The 25,471-nt window shown below is 38.0% G+C and overlaps 1 protein-coding gene across 4 annotated transcripts in view; it reads left to right on the top strand.

Moving 5' to 3' along the window:
• The window catches only part of ABLIM2 (actin binding LIM protein family member 2), a 470,688-nt gene that overhangs the window by 200,353 nt on the left and 244,864 nt on the right, over positions 1 to 25,471 (top strand). For all 4 annotated transcript variants that reach the window (XM_053704171.1, XM_053704169.1, XM_053704170.1 and 1 more), the window contains exon 2: positions 12,626 to 12,769. In XM_053704171.1, coding sequence (XP_053560146.1) covers positions 12,626 to 12,769 — 144 coding nt within the window. The remainder of the gene's footprint in view (positions 1 to 12,625; positions 12,770 to 25,471) is intronic.

The raw sequence follows: 25,471 nt of genomic DNA, 5'->3' as shown, positions 1-25,471 counted from the left end.
TTGCTTCTTCTGAGGCTATTTTTGGGAGAAAAGTTCTTCAAACAGTGGTGCCTTCCGTTTAGGTATCTGTCTTGTCCCTCCCGTTCATCCTTGTCCTGTTGCTTTGGTATTGTATCCCACAAGTAAGGATGAATCCGTGGACTCATCGTATCTAGTAGAAGAAAAGGAAATTTATGCTTACCTGATAAATTGATTTCTTCTACGATATGACGAGTCCACGGCCCTCCCTGTCATTTTAGACAGATTATATTTTTGTTTTCAAACTTCAGTCACCTCTGCACCTTTTTTAGTTTCTCCTTTTTTCTTCCTATACCTTCGGTCGAATGACTGGGGGGTGGAGTCAAGGGAAGAGCTATATAGACAGCTCTGCTGTGGTGCTCTTTGCCACTTCCTGTTAGCAGGAGGATAATATCCCACAAGTAAGGATGAATCCGTGGACTCGTCGTATTGTAGAAGAAATCAATTTATCAGGTAAGCATAAATTTCCTTTTTTTTTAGACTATAGTTTTTCCTCGTTCGGATGCAAACAATATGCTATTATGTATTTATCTTATGACATTTTATCTGGCTAGTTGATATATTACATGCTAAAATCATCTAGTGGGTTCGTCACTTTCCTTATTACGATTTGAGAATGAACAGTGAGCAATCCAAATTTTCTCTCCCTAAACTACCCTTTTTCATTATATTTCACTGATATTTAAGCATTATTCTGCCATAACTCAACTTGGTTTTAATTATATTGGTCATATTTAATGTGGCCATCATTAGTCCTGCCCCCCCCCGTTATTTGTTTATGTTGTAAACTAAGAGAATTATACCCCATTAACCTACTCCTAAGCAGATATTATATTCATTGTATACAATATTTTTATTTACAGTCCCCTTCCTTTCTTCAGACACTATTGTTACCATTTATAGTCCTAAGGGTCCAAGAGTGGCCCTATACATTACATTTCTACTGCAAGTCCCCTATCCAGTTCCCCTATTGGTAGTAGTTAAAGGATCAGGTCCAAGAGAGGTCATTGTTTTCCCGATGGGGAATATATACTCATATGACATGTCTATTAAACATAGGGGTTAACTGTTCACTTATACTTTATATATATAATATATGTCATAGGTATGATTAATATGTTTAATAGTTCTCAGAAGTCCAAGAAAAGAACTTTATATTAATACTACCCTCCTGATATGTCCTATAATAGTTGGGATGGAGGTCCTAGAGGAGCCTCACTTTTCTTATGGAGGTGGAAAACAGAGGATTAACTTTGGTATGTGTTTTCTATATATCCTACAGGTACTATTTACATTGTTGGCTACATTATTGTGTTCCTCTTTAATTTCCACTCATGTACCTACTTGCTTATATGTCATTCCATTGCTATGGAACATACTGCATATGTATTTCTGATATCCCACAACAAAATTCCTGTATGTTTATTTTTGATCCTCAATAAAAAAATATATTAAAAAAAATAAAATAGTTAACTGCACTGGCCAGGTGTCTGAATTACACTTACAAACGGAATACTGTTATATTGCAATCGAGCAGATCATAACCTGCCCATGTGCCCATTCTTACCTTTTCACCTGTGCACAGTGCTAGCTAAATTTAAAGTTGTCTAAACAGGTCAGATCTGCAATCTCTCCAGGCTCCTTCACCTTACCCTTGTATGTTATATGTGACGGCTGTGTGCATAGCGCACACATGACAGGACAACACTCCCCAAGCAGCCGCTCTGTTTGTAGGAAAGTGGGTCCAATTCAGCTCTGCTGGTGCTGCTTAGTGAATGAGATACAGTCCTTCCTAGTGCGCTGGCACTGTCACGACTGTCATCACCGCCCTGCATATTACTAACTAACCACACACCTCACCAAATCCAGACATTTGCATGTCCGAGCCTGACCCACCTTCAATCCACTTGGAAACCTAGACTGTCTGGGTCATTCCAAAACAGGAAGCAACCCTACTTTTATGTCCCTTTTAATTGTAATAAACATCTAACATCTTCCACAAGCCTTAGACCTAAAAAAGGAAAAATCTGGATACATGAACTTAAAATGCATTTATAATTCCCAATTTGATTCACTTATTATTATTATCAATATTTATTTGTATAATTCCACAGAATTCTGTAACGCTGGTTGTATGTTTGAAATGAAACGTGCATTTTATGCCACCTCCAGGCAACACATCCAATCAAATGCCAAACGTGCATTTTATGCCACTTCCAGGCAACACAGTCAATCAAGATAGTTGCATATCTCTAGGGCATGTGTGCAAGGAGTCCACGTCTGGTTTCCCCTTTTACTCTTAGGGAGACCTAAGAGCAATTTACATAAAATCAAGAAAATAGAGAGACGCACCCACTGAGACAGAACAATAGCTAGAAAAACGTCTGTGCTTGTCCACAAGGCCAGTGCCACTCAGGGTATTTTCTTGATTTCAGATTATATTATATCATAGGTGAGGTCACTGAAGATATCATGCAACGCTTCCAATGGGGTAGTGGGGGTAGTTTAAGTTAGGAATTTTCTTGCTTTTACACGTTTGATACAAAACTTAAACTTTGGCTATAATGTATGTTTTAGGCCAATTAATATACTGTATGTCTATATGAACAGAACATGAATTTGTAAATGTTTTCTTGTAGTGCAATCTTCCTAGGGGATAGGAAGTGATGAGGACAATAAAGTACATTTTATACAAATGCATGAGAAACAAATTACTACCTTGTAAAATCTACAATCTATATATATGTTTTAACATATATAAACTGTTTATTTTGCCGAGATCATTTCCATTGTTTTGCAGTCCAAGAAACTACTCATTGAAAAAATGTTTTATCTTATCTAAATTGCTGCAACCAGTTAGGAACAGATATGAAATTAAAATGTCATTACACTGAAAATATAATTCCATATAAAAGGTTTACATACTTAAAGTGAAAAAAATGTTTCCATTGCACTCTCATGACTAATTTTACTTGATTTTCTTTGTAAAAATAATTTCATTTTGAAAGCTGTAACTTTGCCACACCCCTAGAGAGATTGGAGTTCATTCCATTGAATTCTGAACCCCAACCCCTACATGCTACACAGTGATTGTTTGATATGCACAGTGGCCCTTTTATATCTTTCCCTAACTGGCCACAACAAAAGGTGATAAGATAAACAACCCTAAAAAAGCTTTTTAAGGGGTGTATTACTGGTTAGCAAAATTTACTAACAAAATTACAGTTTTTAATTATTAACAAAAACATATTTTGTATGCAGATGTTTAGCAATGCACTGATTAATTTCTAATTCGTATAAAAATAACTTTAATGTACCTTTAAAGCATGTGGGAACCTTGTGAATAAAATGAATGGTAATCAAGTTTCCTGTTTCACGCCTACTAATAATACAAAAATGTTTTGTGGCAAAGGTGAAACCATTTTGTTATAACCAATTAATTAATGCACAAAGACTGTATATATATATATATATAAAGATTATTAGATGCACTTGTTACAACAGATCTATGACCTCTAAAACAACATATGTTATGTAATTGGATGATGAAGTCACTGCTAGAAAATCACAACAAAATGAAGCCTCTATCATTTGAAGTACAAAAAATATTGATGAAGAATCTTCATTAGAATAGTTAAGGTTTCTACAGCTTGTAGACGCCCCCAATGTCAGTAACAGCTGCGTGGGTGAACCTGTGATGATCACTTAACAAGCATCCTCGTACTGTGTGACTCATGCAGGGGAGGGAAGCTATAATTGTCATGTTACACCTGTGCAGTGCTAAATACCATAACAGCAGTGTGTGATAAGGTTAATATATGCAAACGTGTATTAAATGATTCAACTAATACTGCACACCCATGACACATGTCATACTGCTCATTAAAGTAACATTCTAATGGAAAAATCACATGCTCTTATTTGTAAGAGTGTAAATGCGTGCATTAGTGAGCCTAGATTAGTATGGGTTAAATTCCTGCAAATGGACACTAGTGATCTAGGCTCAGAGGCAAAAATGATATGCTCCGGCACATACCGCTCAATATTCCCCCGTACTGGGAGGAGGTGGCCCTCTGGAGTTTTGTGGGTGGAGCCATCATTAGAGGAACATGTCATAGATGGGATTAGTTGACCAGAGGAAGAAAGCAGTATTGCCGGTGTTCTATCGAGAACTCCAATTCATCAAAAACTCCAATCTGACGTCACTTCCGGTGATTCCATTCATCTGATTGGTTTGAGTCTCAGTGAGTGACAGGATTCACAACCAATCAGATGGGCACTGTGATAGCCTATCTTCACTATCTATTTTGCCTCCGCCTGGGGGGTTCAAGGGTGGCGAAGCCCCCCTTGTAAACCTAATTTCCCAAGGTTTACTTGGGGTGTATGCCAGAGGCAAAATGGATAGTGAAAATAGAAGAGTCACCGGAAGTGACGTCAGATTGGAGTTTTCGAGGAATTGGAGTTCTCGACAGAACACATTAAAAAAACCAGCTTTATTTCATAGATTAAAAGTTCACAAAGAACAGCAAAGGTCTGTCTTACATGTTTCGGCGTAAAAAACCTAATCATAGACATGACCTCCATAAAACACTGCACACTTTTAAAAAAGCAAACCGCTTTGCGATTGGACATTTTATGATCATGTGTCAGATGCTGGTACCAACATTTAAAGAGATACTATCTAATAATAACTGCACACAGATAAATATCCTTTATCCATGATTCCAACCTGCTTATGTAAGGGAATGTCTATGTGAAAATATACATTTAATTTTTACTTACTTACATTTTTCTACTGAGTCTGTATTCCCACACACTACACTAGAGAGCATATAGTTGTTATTACTCTTGTTCGCTAATAGCTTATTTATTCCATATCTGTGTAGGAATAAAATGCCAACAATTTGTTACAATTTAGAGCAATATACATCGGTAAAAATGAATAAGGGAAAGAAATTATAAAAGTTGTTATAGAGTTTACAAGTGATCTAATTATAGTGAACATTAATGTTAGACCACCAATCGTCAATCTTATATAAAGAATCGAAGAAATAACCTAACTGCAATTGAGAAAAATATTTATATTTATGTATAATATATTTAATCACTGCTTTGTCTTATTTATCCATCTCTCGTACCCATATAGCTAAAGATTCCTGATTAGTTATTTTGTTTGTTTATTATATAACTAAGATAGTATATTGTCAACAAATCACAACAGTTAATTCTAAGTTGTTAATACAATATGAGTTAACTAATGGGTACATTAAATAACTGCCTATTCCCAAAAATGTATGACATCAAAAGCTGAATAATTGCCGTTTGGTACACGTGTTTTTAGTGTAAAGATCCAATATGTCTCTTTTTTTATATAAAAATGTATTGTCATCTCCCCCTCTCTTGGGGGCTTGGACTTTTTCAATCACCATCCATTTGAATGTGGGATTGTCTCTATTATGTGTATTGATAAAATGTTTTACTAATTCCGAACATTGATCTGACCTCTTTATATCTGAGAGGTGCTCCCTTATTCTTTCTCTCACCTCCCTTTGTTGCTGGAGCTCAGCAAAGAGTTGCTTTGTATTTATTTTTATAGATGGGATTAGGCAGGTCATAGAGTTGAGGTGGATCATAAACAAAGCCGGGGCAGTTCCTGATATTGCTCTAGTAGCCAGTTTGGTACAATAGCCTAGAAGGGGAAATAGCGAAAGAGCCACAATTGTAATACGCAGGACATTTCAATACTCTGCAATTTTTCATTAAAAAGACTCTTTAATAAATATTATTTAACTCTTTTAGTGCGTGTGAGGACACAAGGTCGTCATCCAAACAATGCTTTCAGCTAGGTTGACAACCGTGTGTCATCATCTAGGGGGGTTGCTTTCAGAGCTAATTGCGTAACTCCCGCCACAAGCACCCTTACCTGGTATTTATGAGGTGGCCAAGTGCCCTGCATAGTGATCATCTGGTGCGAATACACATACATTTATTTGAGTAAAGACTTATGGGAGCTCCTATGTGCAAATCAAAGTTACATAAGTATACTAAAATTACATCTATATGAGTATAACCCCTTCTTCCTTTTGAATGTAGAGGAAAAAACACACACACTATTCTTTGCAACCTTTTTTTATTGAAATTTTAATAGAAATATTTATCTTTTTCACACTTTTCATTCATAAAATAGCATTATAGTTTGAATCTTTTGGGTCAGCTGACCCCCCCCCCCCCCCAATAAATAGTATGTGTGGGTTTCTAACTGATAAATGGCCTACAGTGGGGATTAAATGTGAGCAACACAGGGTGAAAATGGCTCAGCAGTTAAGGTGTTAAAGGGACATAAACCCAAAATATTTAAAGATTCTGATAAATCATGCAATTTTAAAAACTTTACAATTTAATTCTGTTATCCAATTGGCTTCATTCTCTGGTATCTTGATATCCTTTATTGAAAAGCATACCTAGATAGGCTCAGGAGCAGTAATGGACTTCTTGGAGAAGTGGCTGATTGAAGGCTACACATAAAATTCCTCTTTTAATTGGTTCACTTTATGTAATAAGCTAGCTTTCAGTAGTGCACCAAATTTGATAGAATATTTAAATTGGAAAGTTGTTTACAATAACATTTTCTATCTCAATCAAGACAAAACAATTTGGGTTTCATGCCCAAGGGTAATTACTGAAGGTTTTTTTTTGTCTCACTTACTTAGTAACTCAGTAGAATTCTATTGTGATGAACACATCATTTTCTTCATAAATGAAAAGAGTCCACAGCTGCATTCATTACTTTTGGGAAAATAAGAACCTGGCCACCAGGAAGAGGCAAAGACACCCCAGCCAAAGGCTTAAATACTCCTCCCACCTCCCTCATCCTCTAGTCATTCTTTGCCTTTCGTCCTAGGAGGTTGGCAGAGAAGTGTCAGAAGTTTGTTTTCGTCTCTTATGGAGGGTAGTACTCTTCAACATGGGACGGGAGTTTTAAGTAATCCTATCAGTCTCTCAGTGAGGGCTTGGATGAAAGTTAGAATCTGGAGATGCAGGAAGAGTCTTTCTGCAAAACCATCCCGACTCATTTTACCAACTCCACAAGCAATCGGCGTTGTCGAACTTCGCTTCGCTGCCTGCTTCCTTCTCTCTAGTCCATTGCGGAGGCGAGGCTACTATCCGTCACACTTGAAGGGTCGTGTTCCTTTTCCGCGGCGTAGATTCCGGCAAGATCATTTTATTTTACTTTTTCATGATTGTACTGTAACTCATTTGTTCCTGCGAACTCACATGAAAAATACAGGGTCTCAGTGGGACTCCTTTAGTATCTTGGAATCAAGGGTTAATATCTCCTGAGGGGGGTTATTGAACAGGGTTTTTTTTAATCATGTTTGTTATGTGATTCAATCTGCTTATGTGTAGTGTTAACTGGGCTCGTTGCTTTTTGGAACATAACGGCCTTTCAAAGTGACACTACCTTACTGTTGGGCGTGCCTTTTTTTGGACTGTATGGTTCACCTTGTGACCAGGCGTGTTTACGTTCTGGTCTTCCATTTCCGCATTCCTGACTGTGTGGCGATGGAGAATTCTAGTTTGCTGGTGTCTAGTTCCTAGGAGGTGGTGAGTGCCCCAGCAATTGTGGGTGTCAGGTGTAGTTTAAATTGTTTTATATATAGTCCATTTTTTTGGTATCCTTTATCCAGTTATGGAGGATGCTGATGTTGAGATTGTTCAACTTTCTGATTCAGATTCTTTGTCCTCTGACAAATGCAAATTGGCCCCATTGACTCAGGTCAGTCAGTTATGTCCTTTAGGCCGTCCTAGAGTGCCTTGTTCCTCGGGCTCGGTATTCAAGGAACTGCTGAGCCATCCTGTCCTCCTGGAGGCGAGTTCCCTACCGCTCCCTACTACACATGCGGGTAACCCAGGTTATGTGTTTTCCTCCTCGGAGGGTGGATTGTTCCCCCCCCCCGGAGGTTGTGGCACGTTTTCACTTTTACATACTTTTGGCGCTTGCTCGTCTGCAAAGTCCAGATATTTATTTGCGATTGTGCTCATGCCTGATTGCCCCAGGTCTCTCGGACACTGGAGGGCATGTGCAGTTCCCTGCGGGTGAAACTGTTCCTGAGTGTTGTGCCTTTTGTTATAGGCTGGCTCACCTTCGTATTTTACTCAGATATGTTTTTGAACTGTTTGGGGACCCTATCCTTCTCGGTTATGGGACAAATCAGTCTCCTCCTTCGAATGGCTCACCTTGTTAGACATGGGGGGATGAAGTTATCTCCTTTAAGTCTTGTTATCGAGATCCTTCCCAGTTTTGTTGGAAGAACAGGATTTCCGTTAGACTGGTCCTGCGGATCTTTCTGTTCTTCTTGGGCATTGACCCTCGGGTTGCCTATTTTATTTTATCCGGTTAGGATGAATTTTCTTTTCTTTTTCATACTATGTTTCCTGCGGGAACTTAGAAATCTCTAAGATCGATACTCGCTGTTTACTTCTACGTAAGTTGTTTGGGACACGTTAGTCCCATGTTTGACCCTGGTTGCAGGCTGGTCCTGCTTGGGTTCAGATCTTCTGTCTCACGGCTTATTCAGACATGTGGCGCCTATTATACCTTGCTGGTCAGGTTGGGGTGCCGAGTGCTCTTAACATTATTTATGTTGTTATTTGTTTTACAAGTTTCAGATAAGCATTCTCAAGATGACTTGCTGGTCCGTGCAGCTCTCGGGATTTTTTCAGTTCTTAAATAGCTGTCTCTCTGGTGACTGGGTCAGTGAATTTTGCTGCATCACTCTCTGTTGTTTCTGATACCCTCGGAACCTAGAGTATTCCTTCCCACGTGGTGGGAAAAGTAGAGGGTTTAGCGCCTCTTTCCGCCAGTTGGGGCGGTGTCGCTTTAGGAAAATGTCCCTTTTTAGTTTGTTCCTTTAGTGGTTCTCTTCTTCATTGAGACCTCTTGGATTGTCCGTTCTCCTTGTGGATGGGTCGCCTTTGGGGGACTTGGATTCCCTTTGGGAGTTGGTTGTTCCTTTTTCGGGACATTAGACAGTGAGGTCCTTTTGGGCTCCGAGTAGGGGTCTTTTCCCGGTGTTGGAAATGCTCTGCATCTCTTTCTTGGGATAGAAGAGGTCCTAGTGGTTTTCCACTCATATGGTTCAGGTGTTGCCATCCAGGTGGCATCCAAACCCATGTTTTACTGTCTTCTGACTTTGAATCTGAGGTGATGTGCAGGCTTGATGTTGCTCTGTTCAGGTGACTTGTCCTAACTGTTCCCCTTGTGTCTGGAGCTCGTGGCTAGCTGGACAGATAGCTCAGCATACTAATGCCCTGTGGCGACTCGGTACTGTAGCAAGCCGAGGGTTGCTAGTTTGATCCCCGGCGAGATCTACTCAGCCTTTCCTCTTTTAGAGGTTGATAAAATGAGCAGTGCCCTGTGTCCCTTAAGGGGGATTAGTCGCACTTTCAAGCACAGTCATGTTAAGGTGGCTTGGATGCCTGTTAGCTCTAGTGTCCTTTTATGGCCCTGGCTCTTTAGAGTGTGGGCTCCTGCAAGGGGTGGTCTCTTCCTTTTGGGTGGGGACTTGCAAGGGCTTCTTGCTCTTGTTATCCAGGTTATTCTGGATTTTTTCCCTGGGAGGTCTGTTTTTTTATATCAGACGAGGGATTTATGTTCCTGGAAGATTGTTTAATCTAAACATTTATGAGGCCCGGGCTTCTTGTCCTGATCTACCGGTTGTTGAGGGTTTTACTCTGTGCTTTCTCTTTGTGAATCCCGCTGTGGGATGTTACCGGACCTTATGATCCTAAGACTGGCCGGGGAGGGTTCCAGTTTCTGGGGTACTTGGGCTTAGCCCTTGTTCTGGCTGTTCTGTTCTACAACTTGGCCAGATTTACAGAGAGCCGGGACTCCTTGGGGCTTGTCTTGTGTCATCTAACTGATGTGACCTGACGGTGGGCTTTCCTGCCTAGCAAACAGAAGGTTTGCGGTTGCTCAGCTGTCACTTTTGCGCCTGGTATGTGTGATAGCACAATGGTGTTTTAAGGGGTTCTTCCGTGTTCGTCAGTGACGTGGCCTTGTGTCCTCTCGGTTCTTCCTACAATTTCTTGTCTTATGGGCAGGTGTTTCTCGATGCTCTCCTTTTCAGGGGGCTCGTTGTCCTACGGAGGTGTGGTTCCCTTTTTAGGGGGCCTTTCCTGTGTTCGGGAGGTTGGATCAGATATTTATCTTGTTCGGAGATTGGTCTGCTCTTTCAGTTGTTCCTGTCCATCTTGGGAGCTGCTGGCTCCGCATTGACACTTAGTCGGGTGGCTTTCCTAGATCTCTTTAGGTCTCATGCCTGCTCAATTGTCTTTAGGTTGAAGTGGCTGTGTCCATTCTTCTGCCCTTTTGGGGGCTGGTCTTGGGTTCCTTTCGGTTCCCTTGCTTTCAGATCTGCCGTTGCTTGGGCTGGTCCGGCTAGGTGTAGGATCTGAGATCTGTTGTTTCTCCTCTTGGGAGTGACAGTGGACCTTCTTTTTTTGAGGTTCTGGACCTCTCTCCCTTTGAGATCTGTGAGTAGGCTTGGCAGCCTGGATTGTCTGAAAAGTGTCCTCTGTCTTGGAGGTTGGGCAATCTATGTCTTGGAGGTTGGGCAGTGTGCTATTTTGTGCGGCCACTTCTTGCTTATGGATAGTGTTTTCTCTGTGTCTTCCTACGGATGGCAGCTTGTTACTAGACTCAGATGTTTATTCTCTGAGTTTGCTACTTGTTTTCTGTTTGCTCAGTCTCTGAGTTCTGACGTTTTGAGGACTTTGTCTTCAGCTGTCCTTTACGGTGCTGTTGCACGACGTTTGGGAGATGTTTCTTCTCCTTGATGATGCCCGGTTTCTCCTTGTGGGTTGGGTATCGTCTCCCCTTGTTCTAGGGATCTTTTTGGGTCTCTGTGGACTTGACCTTCTTTTACAAGGGTTTTTCCTTTATTGGATCTTGCTGTAAATTTTGGGTATCCCTTTGGCTCACCCTTGTCCTCTTGCATTTTGGGATTTTGGTACTGTACTAGTAAGGGTTGTGTGGGGACCGACTGCTGGGTGACGGTTCTCCTGGAGGAGTGTTGGCTCAGTGAGTCTGCTTTGCGGTCTCTAGTTAGGCTTTCAGACTATCTGCAGGTCAGTGTCCTTGGTGCCTTTTCCTTCTAGTTTTCTTGCCTGGCTCCGACAAAGCGGGGTTGTGTTTTTTTTTTTTTCAGGCCTGGTGCCCTCAGAATGGGCCACCTATTGTACCCTCCCGTTTTTGCATTCAGTGTCCTCTATAGCTTGGGTATTGTTTTCCCAAAAGTGGCGAATGCAGCTGTGGACTCTTTCCATTTATGAAGTAAAACTTAAATTATGCTTACCTGATAATTTTCTTTTCTTCAGATGGAAAGAGTCCACAGCTCCCCATCCGTATTTTTTCTGTGGGGCGTCTCTTATTTTTTATTCTTCTGGCACCTTTACACCTTGGTATTTCTTCTACTGTTCCTTGTTCCTCGGCAGAATGACTGGGGGATGAGGGAGGTGGGAGGAGTATTTAAGCCTTTGGCTGGGGTGGCTTTGCCTCCTCCTGGTGGCCAGGTTCTTATTTTCCCAAAAGTAATGAATGCAGCTGTGGACTCTTTCCATCTGAAGAAAAGAAAATTATCAGGTAAGCATAATTTAATTTTTTTCATATTATTTGAATAACAAGAGCTGAGATAGGACCAATGCTGAGCCACCTACACTATAGTAAATAAACATGATGAGCAGGTCAGGTAAAATGCTGAATAACTAAACATTGTCTCAGCCTCATTCCTCATTACTTAATTTGACCTCTTAATATTGTTCTACTCTTGAAAAGACACTAAGGGGCCTATCTATCAAGCTCCGAATGGAGCTTGATGCCCCGTGTTTCTGGCGAGCCAGCAGAGTCGCCAGAAGCAGCAGTTATGAAGCAGTGGTCACAGAGACCGCTGCTCCATAACCCTGTCCGCCTGCTCTGAGCAGGCGGACAGACATCGCCGGAATTCAATCCGATCGAATACGATCGGGTTGATTGACACCTCCCTGCTGGCGGACGATTGGCCGCGAGTCTGCAGGGGACGGCGTTGCACCAGCAGCTCTTGTGAGCTGCTGGTGCAATGCTGAATACGGAGAGCGTATTGCTCTCCGTATTCAGCGCGGATCAGGTCCGCCAGACTTTGTTAAATAGAGGCCTAAATGTTAAAGCAGACTTGTTAGTATTTGTCTGTAAAAAAAGCCTTCTCCTTAACTCACATTCTTGCTTTTTCAAATAAAGATAGCAAAAGAACTAATAAAATTTGATAATAGGCGTAAATTATAAAGATGCTTACAACTGCATGACCTGAATCATGAAAGTTTTATTTTGACTAGACTATCCCTTTAATACGATTATTTTTTTAATTTATGTAATATTAGTGTTCATAAATATCTGCATTTCTATTTACAAACCACTGTTTCCTAAAAATCTGTGTAGCTCTCTAGTTTTGTTTTGTTTTTTAAAAACTCAATAACCATTTTTATTGTATAGTAACTTCCTGTGATCATGATACTTGCTGAATACACCTGAAATGCATGATAGATAACTGGCTGTTTTATTTATTTTTCATAGTTTCTCAACAACAGACAGTGCACAGCAATCTAGAGAAGCCAACAGGAAATGCAATCCTCTGTAACAACTGTGGGAATGCGTGTAAAGGCGAAGTTCTGAGGGTGCAGAGCAAATATTTCCATATCAAATGCTTTGTTTGTAAAGGTAGGTGTGTGATGTCTAGTAATGTGTCATTTCTGCCATTTATTCAGATAATAATTAGTTAGACAAAGGAACCCAGTGTTCACCCCAGTGTTTAATGGGTGCACCACCCGGCTGATTTTACTGACCACGCGCTTAAAATTTAAGTTAGTACTAAGGTAAAATTAGCTAATATTACAAATTTTAAATGTTTATTGCACAAATTATCATTACATAAATTTTTATTAAATTATACAATTACATTGTGCTTTAAAATGACGAAAATGTTAAAATATTTCAAAGTATTACACTGCCCCCACCCGCTGCTTAATAATTCCACCCATCTGGCCATTTATGTGGAGAACACTGGAGCCTAATTCTCCGTGCTATGTTTTAGGTTTTTTTCTAACAATTTGTACTTATCTTAAGAAGCAAAGGGGTTAATAGTGTATCTTTTATCGCCTAGCAACCTGCCTAAACCTTCGAGCTGTTTCAGACCAACTGGAAAATGGTCATGCCATTTTGTTTATAACTAATATCATGTAACAGTTTGACAGTTAGTAGAAAGGTAGCACTTGACATCATTCTACAAGGCCTGATACCCCACAAAGCTTTGATACCTACTTCACAAACTTCCACACACATAGAATACTGGCCAGAAGGTGAGGGCTAAAAACATAACTTAAAAGGGAAATTAAAATGAAATTGCTAATTAAATGTTTAGATGGACATTTTCTTCTGAATGAAGAACACTGGAATGTAAAATATTTACAGTAAAAACACAATAAAACACATTAAAAATATTAAAATTGATTAAAAATCAATTATTTTCCAGGTTTAAATGTATTTGAATGGTAAGGGCTCAACGGTATATATATATATATATATATATATATATATATATATATACAGGTGGCCCTCGTTTTACAACGGTTCAATTTACACTGTTTCAGAATAACATCCTTTTTGTCCAGTCAGTGAGATGAGTGGACCGAGCTCTAGAAGGGGGGCCTTAGGCTTACTAACAGACTAGCCTCCTAGTAGGCTAATGGAAAAAGAACATGGGAAGGGGTGTAAGTAAGCACTAGAACAGCTTAAAAGGCTAAATGCGAATAAACAAGTACAATTTATTACAATAAAAATGTTAAAACTAATTACATGGATCCATGCATAACAGAAATTAAAACCAAAAGAGTACAGTCTAGCAGTGATATAGCATACCACACAGTTAAAAATAAGAGATATCTCTAGGTGGGAGGTTATACCGTGTTAGGATGTGTATATACCTCAGTGATTCAAAACAAAACTAAAAAATAAGTGCGAATGTGAACCAAACAATGCCAAAAATAAAATACAATATTACAATCAAGAAACCTATAGATAAGGTGAAGCAATTCCAGTGGGAATGTGTACAATAACGCTGAATTGTCAATATATTCACAATAATAATAATAGTCCCAAGTAAGTCTAAATGAGTGTCCTCCAGATATCGTGAAGATGTGCTGATGAGAAAAAGGTGTTATAAAGTGTTGAATAAATTCCAAACTTCCAAAATCAAAATCCGAAACACAATGTGAAACAAGGGCGATGTGTAGAACGTCTAAAAAATAATAATAATAATAATAAAATCCTCAAGATGATAAAATCCTAAAGGGAAAAAAAGAATAAAGGGAAAAAAAGGAAAATAAAATCTTGAGGATTTTATTATGAGTACTTGACTTCAGATTCCAGTCTTTACTCCTGCTTATGTGACTCTGCCTTTTTTATAGATTTTGTTTGGTATTTTTCACGTTTTTTCCACACATTTTTTCAGAACTTTATTTTTTGGATTTAACATTTTTTTGGATTTAGCTTTTTTTTTTATTTTTTTTATTGAGTTCAGATATTATTTTTAGACGTTCTACACATCGCCCTTGTTTCACATTGTGTTTCGGATTTTGATTTTGGAAGTTTGGAATTTATTCAACACTTTATAACACCTTTTTCTTATCAGCACATCTTCACGATATCTGGAGGACACTCATTTAGACTTACTTGGGACTATTATTATTATTGTGAATATATTGACAATTCAGCGTTATTGTACACATTCCCCACTGGAATTGCTTCACCTTATCTATAGGTTTCTTGATTGTAATATTGTATTTTATTTTTGGCATTGTTTGGTTCACATTCGCACTTATTTTTTTGTTTTGTTTTGAATCACTGAGGTATATACACATCCTAACACAGTATAACCTCCCACCTAGAGATATCTCTTATTTTTAACTGTGTGGTATGCTATATCACTGCTAGACTGTACTCTTTTGGTTTTAATTTCTGTTATGCATGGATCCATGTAATTAGTTTTAACATTTCTATTGTAATAAATTGTACTTGTTTATTCGTATTTAGCTTTTTTCCAGTCATGTGACTGCTATTGAAAAGCATTGAGAAGCAGTGCATTTATTAAAATAGCCAGTAGGTGGAGCTGTCTTCTTGTGTTGCAGCAAAGCCAAGCAAGCTGAAATTAATCAGTTTAACCAGACCTGAGCTATCAAGCAGATTTCAAAGGAACAAGATCTTCCTGTCTATAAATCAGTCCAGATTGGAATGCATAGAAAGAACTGTTTGCAGAAAAAAATGCAACTGAAGTCTGTGTTGTGTGATTATTTTATTAGGTTTATAATGCTGTTTAGAAAATGTTTTTGTTCATTTAACTTAGTTTAATTATATATTCTGTGTTGTGCGATTATTTTATTAGGTTTATAATGCTGTTTAGCATTTAAAGTCTTCATTTCAAAGCTTTAAAAATAATGTATTAGGTGTTACTTATGACAATTTTGAGAGGGGCCTGGAACTACCTCACCTCCCATTGACTTACATTATAAACTGGGTTTCAATTTACAACGGTTTTGATTTACAACCATTCCTTCTGGAACCTAACCCCAGCGTAAACTGAGGGCTACCTGTATATATATATATATATCAATTAATATAAGCATATACATGTGCATATGTCTTTATATGTGTATATATTGTGTTTGTATATGCATATATACACATATAAACACATAAATACACATATTTACACACACATATTTAGATAGATAGATAGATAGATAGATAGATAGATAGATAGATAGATAGCAGAAAGTTCCTATAATACAATGAGCATTAGCAGGAAGTACCTATCATACAATGAGCATTTGCAGGAGGTACCTATCGTCCAATTAGCATTTGCATGAAGTACCTATCATCCAATGAGCTATTGCATGAAGTACCTAACATCCAAAGAGCATTAGCAGGAAGGGCATATCATCTAATGAGCATCAGCAGTAAGTACCTATCATCCAGTGAGCATTTTCATGAAGTACCTATCATCCAATAAGCATTAACAGGAAGTACCTATCATCCAATGAGCATTTGCATGTAGTACCTATAATCCAATGAGCATTAGCAAGAAGGGCATTATCATCTAATGAACATTTGTTAAAGGCAAACAACCAATACAGCTGTTTCAGTGTTTATTTAAATTTAAACAGATTTTCCCTTACTTTTTCATGCAAAAATAAAAAAGAAATTTAACATAAGTAGATGCTACTTGAATTACAGAATTTATTTTTAGTACATCTTTTTAATAATGGTAGAATATGTTGTGAAGTTAGTTAAGGCAAAATGTTTCCTGATGTATGCAATGACTTGAAGACAAAGAACCTCCATACTGTCTCAGGTCATGCAGATTTGTTATGGGTTTGGAGGTCTGCCGCTTTTCCAATAAGGGTAAATGTGAACTGCCCATGATACTCAAAACCCCACTCAACCCCAAGCATGGCACGCCCATGATCCCTGCCCCTTCTTTCTTAGCTCCACCCACCAAATATGAGTGCATCACTGCTCATAAGACCCCCTTCACTGGAAGGTATTCCAATGACCAGTACAAAATTGATAACCAGGTGGTAGTAATAATTACTAGTAATCATACTGGGAAGCCCTGTTTTTTGAGTAACTTATATTGGGTCAGATTACAAAGTGAGTGCTAACAGTTACACACAAGCAATAAGAGGTTTTTGCACGCTTGTATTACAAGTTGAAAGTAAACTAAATCGCTTAAGCGCAATCGAGGTTTATGCTAGAATGATTACCGTTTCCTCAGAGCTCTGGTTAACAGTTTCACAAAACAAAAAAGTGCCACAAAACACATAAAAAATAGATTAAAAAGTACATATGTGAGTGTACATATGTATTTATGTATTTATATGTGTATATATGTATTTACAAGGGATCAAAGGAGTTAAAATAGGTCCTAGAATGAACAATGGGAAACGGGTATACAGGCCAGTAAATACTCCTGTAATACAGCGACCAGGCACCACTGCCCCCTTTAACACAATAAACCACAACTCAACAGGCAAGGAAATAAGGAGAACATAAGCTACTCAAAGTAAACAGTGCCGCTCCAGGCAGGGGAGGATTTTACCGTCACCTCTTACCCTAGTCCGGGCTTGCAACTCTGACCTCTGACGTCAATCCAATGTCGGTTGGAAGCACTGCGGAGAGAAGCTTGAAGACGGATCAATTCCAAACATTATAAACCTTGCCTCGCTACCATTCGCAGCCGATGGTGGTACGTCACAGTGAAGAGGGCGTATCCGGTAACCCTATGCAGAATCACGGCTTGTCCTTTGGGGCAGTGAGGGCAGTGCCCCTCCAAATGTTCAGAATGTCCCATTATTATTATTATTTTAATGTTTTTCTTCATTTCTAAATGGAATCATTCATACTTGAAATACCACCTTAAAAACACCTTTTATTTGCCTTCTTTTTTTCTCTTCCACCTTTATGGACAAATCTTAAACTGCCCCCTGCAGTGTTATTTGTAGACATCCTCTTCCTGATTCTTCAATGTAGACTTATCATTAAGACTTGGGCAGCTGTAGTCATCAACCCAAGAAAATAAAACAGGAGAGTACTACCTTTACCAGCATGCAGTAGTAGCCATCAAGTCCATTCCTCTGCCCCCAAATCTGAGCACAGTGAGATGGAGATTCCTTTTTGAGACATAAATACACATATTTGTCAAGTGTTATGTTGTCTCTATATTTTTCTAATGATTGATTCAGGTTACGCAAGATTGAAAGTTTAATAAACAGTCACTGTCTGTCAGTGCTAATATAGGGCTAGATTACAAGTGGGGTGCTTACGTTAGCATGCACAATATTGAAATATCGCGCCCAAGTTAACTTGCTCTCATATTATAATTTGAAAGTAAATGCGACCGCACAAAAACAGTAAATGTTTACTTCTAGTGGTGTTTGCAAGCGACCGAAAACACTAAATAGCACACCACTTGTATTCTGGTACATAATATTTACTTCTTCATTGAATAGGCTAACATTTTATCAAATCTAGTAAAAAAGTTGTGAATAGTTTTCTGATTATTACTTTTTAAAACTACAAGTTTATGTACTTAAAGGCATCTTAACAATTTGGATATCAGAAAGGACTGCAGTGCATTTGCTAAGCAAAGTGTTGCAGCATTCAACTGCAGACGAGAAGTTAAAGCAACATGTAATTTAGTAAACATTTTTCTATAAAACTTAAGAGGTTTAATTAAAGTGATGGTAAATCCTAGCGTTTTTGAATCACTAGGATTTACCAGTGCTTCAAATAAATGCTAAAAGTTTCTTTATTTGCCTGCAGCGTATGCCACACTGAGCACCTCAGACTGGCCATGGCACAACGTTATTTTATCATTGAGGTGATGTTAGTCAACAGCGTGCTAGCCATATAGCATAATACCAGAATATGATCTCTCCGACGGCGCTAACTGCCAAGACCCAAGCTCCTATAACAATTGGGTCTCTAGATACCCAAGAAAAGAGTCTAAAAGAATTGTGATGTGTTAGGAGCGCCTAGTGAAAGGCTAGGTCTAAATAAGGGTGTGAACTAAAAGTGTCATTAAGTACACTAGCGCAATGAGTATCTTAAAATAGCCCAAATTGACAAGTTTAATATAACATATGCTTAACAAGTTTAATATAACATATAATATCTGCAGGTGATAACAAGTTAAAAATATGGATCCATAATACTTAATAAGAACAATCGATGGTGACATAATTAATAATAAAAAACAATTTTAAAAAAGATAAGAGCAATACAAATGTAATACAGTAGGGTTACTGTATAATAATATGAAACATGTATGGATTGGAGGTACTAAGAGACAGCAATGGGGATAAGGTCGTGAGACCAGAGAGAAAAAGTATATGTGGTAATACCAAAAGAAAAAAGTGTAAAATTCAATAAAAAATCAATAAAAAATTAATAAAGTCTAGGAAGTTGTGGTGTATGAGTCAATTAAGATGTCCTCGTGATCCAAATGTGTAGAAATCCAATGAAAAATAATGAAAAATAATATAAAGTCTAGAAAATAGTGATGTATGAGTCAATTATAATATCCTTGTGATCTGAGTGTAAATCCAAAAAATACAAAAAATATGTGCATCAGTGGTTGTGATAATATTGAAAGTAATCCAACAGTGAAAAATCCAATATAAACAATAACAAGAAATGTCATAAATCAAACAGTAAAAAACTGTGAGCACTGGTTAGCAAAAGTTTATGTGAACAACTTCATAAAAAATACTTGATATAAAAAACGAATATAAAAATAAAATCCTGTGAAAAAATATATGAAGATCCAATCCCTGTGAAAAAAGAAAAATACAACATAGAGCAGTATTGTTTAAAATAAGTTTACAATAATAGGAATAAAACTCACCATATATGCCAACGCGTTTCGGCCCACCAGTAGGGCCTTTATCAAGACTGATATATGGTTGGTGAGATTGCTTGTTATATACCTGTTTGGGTTGTGAAATTTGCGCCAAATTTCCTAATTGCGCCAAAAAATGACCTTTAGACCCGGAAGTAAAGATAAACCGGATGTGGGGGTTCCGGTATTAAATTTGACCTATTTCGTAGTATCGTGATATATTATAATATTTTAGCCCATCTTTTCTTAATGTGGTAGTGTTCAACAATTATTATCTACGTATGCTGATATCCCTGTAGGCTGATTGAGTAGTTGAATACCTGTTAGGTGGTTGTTTACCTTTTAGGCGTCTAAGACCGGATATCCGGTTTTGCCGCTAGACCGGAAGTGGATAAGAACCGGAAGTGGACTAAAACCGGAAGTCGGTTTGTTTCGTCAAAACCGGAACTTGCCTAAAAGGGGGTAGACATGTGTCTGAGAGGTGTTCGGTGTTACAAAAAACTGATAGGTGTATTGTGACTCCTAATGATTAAGAAATATTATAAATATGGTATTGGAACTTGATTATAACATGTGTAACTTAGATCGTCCACCTATTGTTACAGGTAAATATTCATGTGAACCTATGATCTGGTATCTGTGTCTAAGGTGTGAACCTATTAAAAATTGTATAGTAGATATTGATTGATAAATACAATAGATCTAGTCCTAAAAGTGATAGATAATAAGGCCGATTGTTATAGCGGTTCTCTGGGTGAATAACTTATATATTATCTAGAATATAGATGGGTTATCTGTAACTTTCCATTGAGGAATTGGTAAATCCAGACTGCTAGACAGTGGTAGAGAGATCAGAATCGTGTTAAAATTGACATTAATTGGAAAACATTAGCTTAAAAACGACAAGAATAAGAGGAGTAAACCTCCTGATCGTTATAAATAGTTATTATAAACGGAAAACCGTATATTCTAATAGTTGAGATAGTGTACTGGGGAAGTATTTAGAACCTTAAATTAAACCACTGGCTTAGTTACAAGTATACATAGAGTGGTGTTCCCATATAGATATCTGTGTCTATTATAAAGGTGTTGTAGGTGTTCAATATGTAGGGTCATTCATTTCAGATGTAATAGATGGGATAAGTCCTCTTTATTATTGAGGCCCTTAGGATAAAGACAGTTAAGTTCGTAGATCCATCTTGATTCGGCTACAAGAAGTTTTCTTTCATAATCCCTGCCTCTCCAATTAGGTCTAATTCGTTGAATCCCATAATAGCTGAAGTCTTTAAAGGGACATTATACACTCATTTTTTCTTTGCATAAATGTTTTGTAGATGATATATTTATATAGCCCATAAAGGTTTTTTTTTTTAAATAAATGTATAGTTTTGCTTATTTTTAAATAACATCGCTCTGATTTTCAGACTCCTAACCAAGCCCAAAAGTTTTATGTGAATACTGTCAGCTACCTTCTCCAGCTTGCTCCTGTTTGTGTAAAGGGTCTTTTCATATGCAAAAGAAGGGGGAGGGGGGAGTGTCTTATTTGCCACTTGCAGTGGGCTTTCCAGCTACCTTTTCAACAGAGCCAAACTGACAGCTTAAAGTAAGTTTTTAAACAGTTTTAAACTGGATTTTTATATCAGTATCTGTGCATCTTATTCTTTATAGTAGTGTCTATTACATGCAGTTATATGAAAATGAGTGTATACTGTCCCTTTAAGATTGCTTTTGTGGTAAATAGTGAAGTGTTTATACATAGCGGTTTCGGTGTTGCCGTGTTTGACTTGTAAGATGTGTTCTCGAATCCTGTCTTTTAATGGTCTTGAGGTTTGGCCCACATATTGCAGTCCGCAGCTGCATTGGATTACGTATATTACACCCTTGCTTGTACACTTTATAAGGTCTTTGATTAGATGTTCCATCCTAGAGTTGTTAGATATAAATTTCTTAGTTTTAAGACCTCTTTTGCATGCTTTGCAATTTATGCATGGGAAGAAGCCTTTGATTGTTTTGCCAAAGACATCTTGTACTCCTACTATTCTGGAGCGTGGGACACTAGGTGATAGCATATTCCTTAGATTGTCTGATTTCTTATAGATGAATTTTGGTTTGTCTGCCAGTGTTTCCCCTATGGTGTCATCGTTTTTCAATAGAGGCCAGTTCTTTTCAATTATTCTCTCTATCAGATATCGATTTTCACAATATTGTGTGATAAATGCTACATCAATGGTATTCTTGTCATTTGGTGTCTTATTGATCTTGTCTTTATACTTGAGGAGTTCATTATGATCTTTTTTTCGGACTTCTTCAATCTCTTTGTCTATCATTTCTTCCTCATATCCTCTTTCTATGAAACGTGCTTTGAGGGTCTCAGCTTGTGTTTCCCATAGGTCAGGATCTGAGCAATTTTTTCTCAGTCTAAGTAACTGTCCCTTGGGGATATTTCTTTTCCACCTGGAATGGTGGCAGCTGTTAATGTGTATGTAGTGACTACAGTCCACAAGTTTGAAGTATGTTGATGTTTTGATTTTGTTGTTTTCAACTGTGATCCTAAGGTCTAGAAAGGTGATCTCTGAGCTACTTATTTCATAGGTGAATTTAAGGTTATGGATGTTATTGTTCATAACCACAATGGTATGTTCCAGGTCTCCTCTTGTGCCCTTCCATACCATTAAAATATCATCTATGTATCGATGATATGAGACCAGGTCCGCGTCTGCTGGGCAGGAGTCCCAGAAGATTGATTCCCATTTGCCCATGTACAGGTTTGCATAGCTAGGCGCGAACTTGGTCCCCATGGCTGTGCCACACAGTTGTTTATAAAAAGGTCCCATTGTGGTTGAAGTAATTATGGGTTAGGCTATAGGAGATCCCTTCAAGGATGAATGTCTTCTGATTTTCTGGTATAGTTGGGTCCTTATTTAGAAAGTATTGTACCGCCTCTACACCACCCTCATGTGGTATGCTGGTGTAGAGGGAAGCCACATCACAGGTCACAAGTAGATAACCTTCTTCCCAACTGATATTGTTCAGGATGTTGAGTATTTGTGTAGAGTCACGTATATAGGAGGGCAGTTTTACAACGTACTTTTGGAGGTTTTTATCTAAGTACTCTGATAGGTTACTGGAAAGGGAGCCAATCCCGGATATGATGGGTCTTCCTGGTGGTTGATGAAGTGACTTATGTATCTTGGGTAGATAGTAGAACACTGGTGTAATAGGATGTTTAATTCCTATATACCGAAATTCTTTGTTATTCAGTATATTGTTCTCATAAGCTTCTCCCAAGATATCATCAATTTCTTCCTTGAATTGGACCACCGGGTTGTTGTTAAGTTTTTCATATGTATCTTGATCGGACAGGATTCTCATACATTCTGCTTCGTAATCAACTTTATTAAGGACTACAATGCCTCCTCCCTTGTCCGCAGGTTTGATTACTAAATCTTTGTTCTTCTCCAGGCTTCTGATGGTTCGAATTTGGTTCCTCGATAAATTTTGTTTGTGTTTGTGAAGTTGAGTGTGATTAATATTCCTCAATTCGTTACAAACTACAGTTTTGAATGATTCGATGGCACTTCCTTTGCTCGCTGTAGGATAAAAAGTAGATTTGGGCTTAAGATCCGTATGTTGGTAATTGTCAATGTCAGATTGCGTGCCATTGATAGGGACTCTCTGTGGGTATTCCAGTGGAGACCTCATGTAATGCCGTTTCAATGTTAATTTCCTGACAAATTCTTTAATATTAACAAATGTTTCAAATTTGTTAAGGCCTTTGGATGGTGCAAAGGAAAGTCCATAGCTCAGGATAGAATTCTCCTGTTCAGATAGAGTGGTAGAACTAAGATTATAAATCCCTTTATTAGTATTATTGGAGTTCAACGTTCCGGTGTCTTCTTTTTTCTTAGTTCTGTTCATTCTTTTCCCCCCTCTCTTTCCTCTATGGTTTTTCTTTTTTCGTTTGGGATTTGAGGATCGTCTGAATTCGACATCTTTCTCTTTGTAGTTGTTCTTTCCAGCTCTTTGGTAGTCTTTTGGTGTAGTTCTAAAAAATGATGATTTCTAGAAGAGGAGGCCAGAGGACTATCTACTGGATCCTTGATGCCTGTTCTGTTGTTAGTGTTCCCTTGTATGTACTCCACGCGTGGGGTTCTCCATTCTATGTCATCACGATGAGATGTCATATTGGGTGTGTGGGGTGTATTCCTCTGATTTTGGGGTTCCTGGTAGAAGGAATGGCGGTTCTGATTATTGAACCTTTCCCCTTGTTCTCCATTTTGTGGATGGTAATGATATCTATTTCCGCATGGAGGTCTTCCATATCTATTCCATCTTGGGGATTGGTTGAAACCTTGGTTCTATCTTGGGGACTGATTGTAACCATATTGAGCTCTGTTCCCTTGATTCCATCCTGGAGGTGGAAAATTGTTCCTTTGGTAAATAGATTCTTCATAATGGTATGGAAAATGCCCCCTATGGGCTTTTCTTTCAAAACTGGATGGGTAATATTCTCTATCCTGTTGTCTTGTCCTATGTAGTGGGTTAGTGTTCCTATTGTCCTCCCAGTTTTCTCTCATTCCATTATGACGGTAAGAATTCCAGTGGCCTCTGTATTGTTGTCTATTCCAATTATGGTTATATCTATCTATATTCCAATTTGAATTGGTATAGGGTGGTCTGATTTCATGGTTGTCATAAGTGTCTCTTTGTTTGTTATGTTCATGATGTTGATTGTCTCCTCTATGGATATGTGATTTGGGTCTATCTTTCTTGTATGTCACTGTCGTCCATCCTCCCTCGTTTTCCTTATGTGGGTTACTGTTAGGGCCAATGGATGGTTGATTTTCCATATTCTGTTCATTATTAGTGTTGTTCTCATCTTTATCCAAATTTTTCAAAAGATTGAGTTCCCTATTTAATTTCTTGCTCTTCTTGAGTGTAATGTCGTCCCTAATCTTGGTAATTTTCTTATCAAGGTTATCTTTTTTGTCTAAGATATCTTGAGTCTCAATAACTAGACCATCTGGTCCAACTAAATCAACTTCATTATTTTTGATGTCTATGTCTACCTGTAGTAGTATAGCCTCTCTGTGCTCTATAATAGCTTGCATGAGTGACCTGGAGGCTGTAATGAGTGTGTCTGCCCATTTTTTATTAAAATCTGGATTATCAGTCTGGAAGGCACATTCTTTTCTAACAATAAGCCCTTTCGGGATAATGTTAAGGTCCAGGCATTTTTTCAGAAAGGTGATCTCTGCTTTAAACTTAACTTCTTGAATGAGAAGTTTCTCCAAGTTTTTAAAAATTGAGTTATAGTCAACTCTGTCTGAACCATCTGGATTTACAGAGGATATATTAATGTCTAATGTTATATCCTTCCTCATAGAGTGTGTGATGTTAAACATTTTGTAAATGGAAAAACTGACTCAGAAAAGGAGAAAGCTGCCGAGGGAATTTCTAGAGAGGACTGGATTATATATTAGAATATGATCTCTCTGACGGCGCTAACTGCCAAGACCCAAGCTCCTATAACAATTGGGTCTCTAGATACCCAAGAAAAGAGTCTAAAAGAATTGTGATGTGTTAGGAGCGCCTAGTGAAAGGCTAGGTCTAAATAAGGGTGTGAACTAAAAGTGTCATTAAGTACACTAGCGCAATGAGTATCTTAAAATAGCCAAAATTGACAAGTTTAATATAACATATGCTTAACAAGTTTAATATAACATATAATATCTGCAGGTGATAACAAGTTAAAAAAGCTTAAAAGTATGTGGATCCATAATACTTAATAAGAACAATCGATGGTGACATAATTAATAATAAAAAACAATTTTAAAAAAGATAAGAGCAATACAAATGTAATACAGTAGGGTTACTGTATAATAATATGAAACATGTATGGATTGGAGGTACTAAGAGACAGCAATGGGGATAAGGTCGTGAGACCAGAGAGAAAAAGTATATGT

Source organism: Bombina bombina, chromosome 2 (assembly GCF_027579735.1).
Source record: "Bombina bombina isolate aBomBom1 chromosome 2, aBomBom1.pri, whole genome shotgun sequence".
NCBI lineage: Eukaryota > Metazoa > Chordata > Amphibia > Anura > Bombinatoridae > Bombina > Bombina bombina.
Note: the sequence above shows the minus strand (reverse complement) of the source record. Positions and strands in the feature narration are given on the sequence as shown.